At 41.7% G+C, this 9712-nt stretch overlaps 1 protein-coding gene across 1 annotated transcript; it reads left to right on the top strand.

Annotated features, from left to right (window-relative positions):
• The first annotated feature begins 386 nt into the window (after nt 1–386).
• Nucleotides 387–8983, top strand: RAP2B (RAP2B, member of RAS oncogene family). Its single transcript, XM_049628685.1, has one exon. It carries the CDS (start codon nt 489–491, stop codon nt 1038–1040), a length of 552 nt encoding a protein of 183 aa, XP_049484642.1. The 5' UTR covers nt 387–488; the 3' UTR covers nt 1041–8983.
• The last annotated feature ends 729 nt before the right edge of the window (nt 8984–9712 follow it).

Raw genomic sequence — 9712 nt, 5'->3', positions numbered from 1 at the left:
GCGGCGAGTAGGAAGCCCTCGCCCCGCGGAGGCTGCGGGAGAGAGCGCGATGGGCCGCGGCGGTGGGTGCACGCTCTACGGGGACTCATGCCACGCGCGTCCCGGCCCGGCGCGCAATTAGCAGCCACCTCCGCAGCCCGCCGCCACCGCCTCTTGGCCCTCCCGGGCGGCCGCGGCGAGGAACTGCAACCATCGCCTCGCACGGGCTGCCGGCATTGTCCTCCCGGTCCGCCGCCAAGGCTGCCGCTGCCGCCGCGGGCTGCTGCGGGGCCCCGGACCCGCGCCCCAGGGACGCGCCGCCGCCTTCGCCGGCCGGCTCCCGGCCCCCCGTTTGGTGAATTCTGAGCCTGGCGCTCCCAAGCCACGCTCTCGTAGCTTTTTCCTGCAGAGCCGAGGAAGAGGAGAAGTCCGGCAGCCGAACCCAGCCTTTCCCCCGCGCGCAGCCCCGACGGGGCCGCGGCAGGCGCGGCGAGAGCGCCGACGGAGCCATGAGAGAGTACAAAGTGGTGGTGCTGGGCTCGGGCGGCGTGGGCAAGTCCGCGCTCACCGTGCAGTTCGTGACGGGCTCCTTCATCGAGAAGTACGACCCCACCATCGAGGATTTCTACCGCAAGGAGATTGAGGTGGACTCGTCGCCGTCGGTGCTGGAGATCCTGGACACGGCGGGCACGGAGCAGTTCGCGTCCATGCGGGACCTGTACATCAAGAACGGCCAGGGCTTCATCCTCGTCTACAGCCTCGTCAACCAGCAGAGCTTCCAGGACATCAAGCCCATGCGGGACCAGATCATCCGCGTGAAGCGGTACGAGCGTGTGCCCATGATCCTAGTGGGCAACAAGGTGGACCTGGAGGGCGAGCGAGAGGTCTCGTACGGCGAGGGCAAGGCCCTGGCCGAGGAGTGGAGCTGCCCCTTCATGGAGACGTCGGCCAAAAACAAAGCCTCTGTGGACGAGCTGTTCGCCGAGATCGTGCGGCAGATGAACTACGCGGCGCAGCCCAACGGCGACGAGGGCTGCTGCTCGGCCTGCGTGATCCTCTGAGGCGCCCGCGGCTGCCGCGCGCCGGCCGCGCTCTGCGCACAAAAGCCAAACGCACCCGACTCTAAATGTGATTCCTCTTCTTGCTTTGAGATTGGAGACGACTTTGCATTGGCCGGGGTGTCCCGGGAGCCCGGCTGGCCTCTACGGCCGGCGTCCCCTGCCTCCGCCCTGTGTCCGAAGGGGTGTCCCGTCCTCACCATCCGAGACCCGGTGGAAATGTGGCTCTTGGCAGCATGTACGTTTCTCATTGATTTTGGTTGACGCATATTTCCCCCGTTTAAATAGCCGTTAGGGCTCTGTATTATTGGCAGCTTGACACCGGCAAGCGAAAGTTTCAGCCTGGAAAAAAAATGGGGTGGGGAGGAAGAGGACGGGGAGAAGGTGGAAAGGGAGGGGGGATTTTTTTTTTTTTTTTTTTCTTCCAACAGCCCTTTTCTAGTTCCAAGTTTTAAATACATGGAAGGAAGTCCGGGAGAACCAAATGAAGGAGCAGGAGGAAGGGAAGAAACTTTTGTTTTTTTCCTTGTTTTCCAGGAGTAGCTGGAAATTAAGATCGGGTTCCTTTTCTGCCAGCTTGGAAGGGCAACCCTGTGACTGATTGTGATTCTAAGGATGTCTATGCAAAGTTGGATTCTTGTTACGGTGTATCCAATCTGAAGTATGCACATCTGAACTGGGACTGTAAACACTGATGCCAATACAGTGTGGGGTGCCAGAAAGTGTCTGCTGATATTTGTGGAAAAAAAAAATCTATTTTGTTTACCTACTGTATCAAAGGGGAGTCTGGGGGAGAACGGTAGTATTTTTTTTTAATCAGCTGTGAAAAAAAATGTTACAGATCTGCACATTTTTTGTGTGTACTATTGTGTGTGTGTGTGTGTGTGTGTGTGTGTGTGTGTTTAAGTTTAGCCTTTTGTTCTTTTTGGTTGGCAGTGACAGGTTTTGATGACTAGCTCTTTAAAATACAGTACAAAGACTTCAAAAATGTGATTCAGGGCCCCCAGCACCCCTGTGTCTGCAGAGTGCCTTCAAAACTCAGCTGTTCCAGCCGGTGCCAACCTGTGAACTCCCCACCATGTCCCAGAATCTGCTATTCCCCAAACCACTTCCCAGTTTCCTTTCTGTAATCTTCCTGAAGGAGCCAGGACAATAGGGCCTGTTGTTTGGTGAATTTTAGTATTTCCAGACTTTAAAATGTAATTTCCATGTCTTGCAATGTTTTTTTTTTTTTCTTTCCTTTTTTTTTTTTTTTTTTGTTTTAATTTTGCTTCATTTTGTTCAAATGTTCAGGTATTTAGCTCCCCTTTTATATTATTTTTAAAAAAAAATTTTTTGGTTATCTGTTCTAGAGTGTTCCTCCAGAAGCAAAGAGCAAAATTTACTGTTGTGATGTACCAAGAAAATTCCAAGTAATTGTAATTTTTAATTCCAGACACGGCGTTTAATCATTGTCTCTTCGTTTTAAGACTTTTAATACAAATGTCATTTCTAAAGAAACAAACCCAAAACTATTGTTTGTGTTTTTGTGTTTCACATTCAGTGATTTAATAGAGGATCGTGGCCGAGGTGGATAGGGGCAGGTGCATGATGTCCCCCCCCCCACCCCAACCCCACGGAAGTATCTCAGTGACAAGTTGGGTGACATTATTCCCAACTCCTTAAATATGGAAAAAATCATAAAGGTCTAGGAAGCCCTGGGGGTATGGCCATTACCATTTACTATAATATAAGCAGGATATTGCGTCTGTTCTGCTGACATGGTGCAGTTTACCTCACTACGGTAGGGAAGGGGAGAAACCGGCTGCTAATACTGCCTTAGATTTGGTGAAGTCACCATCCACCTGACCAGGCAGGGTAGCGCTTTTAACTTTTCTTTCTTCTCCTTTTCTTCTTTAGCACTTTTAACTTTTCTTTCCTTTTTCTCCTTTTTTCTTCTTCTTTAATGTTTTGTTTGATTACATCACATACCAAGTCAAAAACACGTTTGAGGAAGAGGACTTCCCATTCTGAAGTCGCACCCAGTGTTTTCTGCAGTACATTTGTATGGGTTGTAGACAGTATCTCAACACTTAAGGTTTTGATTTGAAAATAGATCATTAGATTAAAAAAGAAGAGAAAGAAAAACTAAGACAAACCCCTTACTCATTAAACTGCAATTTGTGTACCATTTAGACCTGGTGACATTTTCTAACAGTAGGAGGCAGTGTGAGTTTCTGACTCGATTTTTGTTTTACTTAAAGGCCGCTTTACTAATATAACCTCTAAAGAATAAAAGATATAGAACTATATATCAAGAGCACATTATACATCTTTGCTGTGTGAAGTGTAGCTGAAGTCTTCTGAAGGGTCTTTTGACAGATTTATACTGTTGGGGAAGCCAAAAGAAGTTCCAGGCCACAGGCATTTATAAAGCTGTACTAACATCTTGCCTTAAAATGTGTCCTTTGACCAGGTGACCTCTCACTCACTCTTCCAGAGTGGAAGAGGAATAGAGAGTTTGCCTGTGATGGTCCTATGGCCATTTTTTTTTTTTCATTCTTATGATCTCCCTAAGTTTAGAATCAGACTCAGTTGGAAGGCAGTATGTATACTGTAAATAGAAAAGGGAAACAACTCAAATTTATGTATTGCAAATATTAAGTCTCGCATTTGAGTAAATTTAGTTCTTCAGTAGGTCTAAAGTGTTGAGATTTCTGAAGACATATACCAAATACTATGTGAAGGAATTTTTTTAAAGGCATTTGGTGACTGTTTCTTTTTGTTTTGTTTTGTTTTGTTTTTTAGAAGCCTTTTGACATAAAGTGCTGCCAGCTATCTAACTAACTTAAGACATGTATATAGTCCTGAAAGGGAATATTTGAACATGGAAGTTGGGGAATGAATTAGCTTGCTGGGTGCATTAATCATCTTCACACAAGATTTAGTCACTTGCATGACTAAATTCTTTATAGGTCTAAGATGCCAGGGCAGAAGATTTTAATATGCTTTTACTGAGTACTGTAAAATAAATGCTTTTTGGATTCTCAATGAAAGCAATTTTGTGTGTGCCTGGAGCAGAAAAGTAGTAGTTCTGAGTTTTGTAGCTTCTTCCATTATTTTCTTGACAAAATCGGGAGACATTGGGGGCATTGTTTTAAAGAATATGTCGGTTTATTTGGCTACCAAGAACCCCTTGTAGTAGTATGGTGTGAAAAGATAAGAGCATTTGTTTCCATGGAAAAGTTGGGCAGCCTTGAGAGTGTTCAAGGAAATGAGGGAGCTTGCTGTGAGGCCATCACCTGCCCAAGAGAAACTGGGTGAGAAAGGAACCTTTATCTTGGAGAGCAAAAGTTAACTTTTTAAACTTGACCCCTGCTGCTTTTTAACAGCTTTTCCTTTTGGTCCCTGTCATCCAAGCTTTATGTCATTTCAAAGTATTATTTTTGTCCTTCCTTGGTAATAGTCTTAGAAAAGTTGAAGGTATCATCAGAAGTCTAACATTGTCATGTTTGGGAGTTACGGTTCCTAAGTAAAACAATTTTCCATGTTGTTAACTGTAGAAATAGACTTCATTGAATCAACGTTTTAGGATCAGATCACTTTGGGGTTAGAATTCTTTAAATCTGTGAGACTGTGCACTTTTAACCTTTCTGTAGGAGGGGACCCTAAAATGCTTTTTTTGGCCTTTTCTGGTAGTTTCAAAAGTGTTTTCACCAACATATTAGTGTGCCTTTTGAGTTATAGTTCAGTATTCCTCCCAGTAGGATGGGAAAGTGAGAGAACACTGCTTGTAGCAGCTGGTCTTGAGAAATAGTTGCAAAATGCCTGGACCTCCACTATCACAAAGTGTGTATTCATTTTTACAATAGCTGGAATGAACCATGTACTTATAAAATAAACAAAGACTTAATTTAGAGATCACCACTGTCAGTTAATTGGGAAAAACTTGCTAATACAAATGTCCTTGTGAAAATGTAGCAAATTTTTAAATACTACTAGTAGAATGTATTTTTTATTACACTATTTTACTCAGACTGCTAGGAATAATTGAGTGCATTTGACTGAACATGGTACTAGTTCCAGAAAATATATTTAATAACAATGGATTATGATGGTTTGAGAAGGCTTCAGGACTATCCATCCAGTCCAGAGGTTTTTAAACTTGACTGCATATCAGAATCACCCGGAGGTTAAAACAGGTATTGTTGGGTCTTTCTAGTTTCTTATTTAGTATGTTTCAATATAATCTCATAATTTTCATTTCTAACAAGTTTCTAGGTGATGCTAATATTGCTGTTCCAGGGACCACACTTTGAAAACCAATAAACTAGTCCAAATTCCAAATGAGTGCTACATCAAGAGCCATGTAGACATTTAGGGACAGAGACCCAGGTCATACATTTTAGAGTGCTGCCTACCATAAAGTCACAGAATAATCTTGACTGAAACTTACAGCTGAAGAGGGCATAGACCATTTACACTCAGACTGTTAAACTGTGGAGTGTGGAATGGTATAACCACAATGCAGATAGAGTGTGTGACCATTTTCATGCTATTACGTAAACAGTTTGGCTGTGGTTTTCAGTGCTAACCTCAGAAGTTGACTAAAACGAGAAGGTAATAAGAACAGGGGCGTGGCCTCAGTAATCAGAATCAACTTTTCTTCCCCTCGAAAATACTGAAAAGAATTTCTTAGTATTTGTTGTCTCTTTGTTTCAAGATTAAAAACCAAGGCTTTTAACTTTCCACATATCCTAGCAAGGATTCTAAAAAGAAAAAGTGAAAGAAAAACTAGAGAATTTGTCTTCGTGTCGTGGTGAGCACATGCATGTGTCTGTATGCTTGTACGTAAATACGTGCACTCAGTTTCTTAGATGGACTTTCCAGGAATCTGTTGGTTCATTGTCCTACAGTTGCAGTTATTCATTGTGGAACAGCATATACCATAAACTGCCATGCATCTTGTTTTCTTATGCATCCTAATCTTTTGGAACCGTGACCTGTTAATCTGGTTTGTAAATCGGAGGGGGCAGTTATTTGTAGACTTCCTTTCGTTTTAAACAGACACCTTTGAGGAAATATTTTCTCAGAATCGGAGAATAGAAAGTATGTGCTTTCTCGTCCCACTGACTAAACTCACATTTTTGAAGTAAATCATCTGACAAAATTATATGTGGCTATGTTTATCAGGGGTTTGAATATGTTTAGTTGGTTTATTTGTGGCAATGGCGCAAATGTCACAAAAACATTGCTTTTTTTTAACAGAAAAAAGAAAGATGAGTGATGCCTTCAGAATACCGGTGACCAAAAAAGGCCTGAGATTATTTCTTGATTGTTAAAAATATCTTTGCAGTGGAAGTTTGTAAACATAGCTGCAACTGATTTATTCATTATTCAACAAGTATTTATTGAGCACATACCATTAGCTGTGGTGTAAGGACTAATGCTTAAATAGGAGGGAGCCAGGCAAAAGAGCAACATAGTCCTTTTATCACGGCCAGCTGTGAAAATAGCATATATTAAACAATAGGAGTATATGCAAAAGTTCAGCTCCACATGCCATCAATTATAATATAATACTGTGAGTCTGTCTGACAGGCAAGAGAATAGGCAAATTTGTTGAGAATTGGAACTTTCCTTTAAAGGATATATGGATATTGCAAATAAAAATGAATCCCATGAGGTTTGAGTAACTAATAGTTGTTTTGTTGCATGTGGAACTCTGTAATTTTGTGCATCGTTTCCAACTTCCGTTTTGAGGTTAGCTAAATTTGAACATTTAGAAATAGGAGATCAGTTTGCTTCCATATTTTCATGTCAAAGGGAAGAAAGAAAAATGGAACAAAAGACATGAGATTCGTTGTTACTGTTTGTCAAAAAAAAAAAAAAAATGAGCACACAAAAACAGAAAATACAATTGAAATTATTTTCTTTACAGAAAGAAGAAATTGTTGGCACACAGTCTTTTGGTGTTCTTCATGAGAAGAAGATTCAGGGTAGGGTATCTCTTTTGTAGGAGATAATCTAAAAATGTGTGCCAAAGAATTAAGCTGATGCTTTAAGTTTGCTAAGCGTATAGTGATTTTCTACAAAAGCTCTTGTTCTCACGTCTTTGGTACTTATTGGAAGAAGGCAATCAACTCTGAGAAGGAAGTGTTGGGCAACAAGCTGTAAGAGGTGACAATAATAGCAATTATTGTAAAATCATATAAATTGAAGGGAGTTGTAACTATTAACCTCCTGCAGTTTGCAAGATGATTTCTAGTGACTGTTTTATGTAGACTATCTCCTGAATTAACAAGATACTTTTTCAAATGTGGAAAATTAGAGAATTACAGAGAGCAGAATAGTTCATCTGAAGGTACTTCACTGCGTATTTTTTTAATCTGATTATAGGACCACTTACGAGATGCAAATTTATTACTTATAGTTTTATAGCTAAAGCAAAGGTCTTAATATTTTACATCTGACCATTTGTAAAAAGTTTCAAAATTTGGTTTTAGTCATGAACTCAGAATATTTTAATGTTCCTTAATATTATACATTTTAATATAATATTTTTAAACATTCTCTTCAAAGACTAACCTTATATTGAATTATATCTCATTCAAGAAAAGAGCCTCCAAGGAAATCTGTACTAGCATAATTCTATATGAACATACATGTCAACAAAATCTGTTTTAAAATATATTTTAGACAGTTTTTCATTCTACATCCATTATAAGCGGGTAAGGGAACTGCAGAAGTATATTTCTAAGTTTGATTTCAACATCATCTATCCTCTAGTAGAAAAAGGCTTGAGTTTGGAGTTCTTTACTCTGAATTTGGCTATCTTAGCTTTACTTCATCATAGTACTTGCTGTTTTTCTTTGTGTATACCATTCCATTCATCCACATGTGATTCGTGCAAATGGTTTTCTCTGTCACAAATGTAATCTGTATTAATTGATATAAAAAAATCTAAGAACTGATTACCTAATGACTATATAAATGTGTTTTCTGTGTAATAGTGTAAAGAGAGAAGTCTTTTTCACACTATGTAGTCCAGACTGAAACAGATCCAACTAGTTAGAAAAAACTGCCCACTAAACAGACATTACCTTCAGGTTTGAGTATAGAACCTGTGTTTCGTTTTAAAAACTAATGAAGGAAGTTTTTTAAAAAATGCATTCAGTCATGGGAATGCTCATTTTAAAGTACTTGGGACTGCCTAAAAATATTTCCAGACTATCTCTTCTTTGTCACTGTTGGGCAGAGGTCAAAAGATGAGAACCCAAATGCATTCTCTTATTTAAAGGGAATCTTTTACCTTGAAAGGCAGGGACAACAATAAACAAAAGCCTAACCCAAAGAACAAGACTTTTTCCTACATTTTTGTATAAACCAGCACTTATTTTATTATTGAGGAAGCATAAATAGTGGGAAGGGTGATAAAATATTTTCCTCAGTCGTTTTGGTAGCCTTCAGCAGGTGGTTTGGTACCCTTGACGTTAAGGCAGGAGAGTGTGATGGAGCTGAGAGGGGAATCAACCGCAGGGCAGGCTGATATGGAAGTGTTCCACATCACACCCGCACTCCTGCCTGCCTCCAGTACAGAGCATTTCCTCCTGTTCAAATTTGTGATTCATTGTGACTCAGGATTTAGTGAGGCTTAGTTCTGCTACTAGCCAAGGGTGAAGAAGTCTATGGGATGGCGTGGTAATGCTACTGTAATAAATTTGACTCTAACTCAGGGTTTCTCAACCTCAGGACCATTAACGCTTTGGGCTCGATAACTCTTTCTGTGGAGGGCTGCTGTCCTGTGCATGTTAGAATGTTTAGCAGCATCCCGGCCTCTACCCACTAGATGCCAGTATAACCCCCGCAACCCAGCTGTGACAATCAAAAATAATCTGCAAACATTGCCAAATCATTCGTTGGGGCCAGGGGCATAAAAGCCCCTGGTTGAGAACCATTGCTCTGGACTTGTCCACGTAAAAATGGAGGAGGCAGGCATAAATCAGAGGAGAGAAAGGTTGGACCTATAGTAAACTTAGAAGACTTTCCTTACTCCAAGAAACTATTGTGAAATCCAAGATTAAAAAAAAGGTGGGGGGGGGGGGAATAATCACTTTGATCAGCTCATTAAATCCATATGAAAGAGACAAACACAGTATTCAGGGATTAAGATTTATTGGGCATTTTACTTACCTGGAAGGAAGGTTTGCTCTGGATGGGGTGATAAACTTGGATGGTCAGAGAGCACCTCAGGGCATGCTGACAACTAAGTAGAGGAACCTGGATGTATAGGAGGAATCCTGAAAGGGAGATCAAGGGCAACAGTGTTTTAGTTTTGTTTGGGGTCCCTTAAACCTCCATCAGGAGACATCTGGGAGGTTTTCAGCCTTACTCAGCTTCCTCCACTTCACCTCACAATCTCTTCCCTGTTTATCCAGGCCTCTATTCAACATCTGGACTCCTCACTTTGGGGGAGAAAGGATGTGTTTTATGCATCCTGTCCCTCTTTATTTTGCCTTATTATTCCTCCCTCCCTCCCTCCCTCCCCCCCTCCCTTTCCTTCCTTCCTTTTTCTTAGCTACCTTCAGAATAAATGACCGTGTGTCCAGGGTGGACTCCTGCTGGTTAACTGCACACACCTACTTGTGTCCAAACCCCTTAGCCGGGCTGTCAGGAAGGAGACAGCAAAGGCAGTG

Source organism: Panthera uncia, chromosome C2, assembly GCF_023721935.1.
Source record: "Panthera uncia isolate 11264 chromosome C2, Puncia_PCG_1.0, whole genome shotgun sequence".
Taxonomy (NCBI): domain Eukaryota; kingdom Metazoa; phylum Chordata; class Mammalia; order Carnivora; family Felidae; genus Panthera; species Panthera uncia.
Note: the sequence above shows the minus strand (reverse complement) of the source record. Positions and strands in the feature narration are given on the sequence as shown.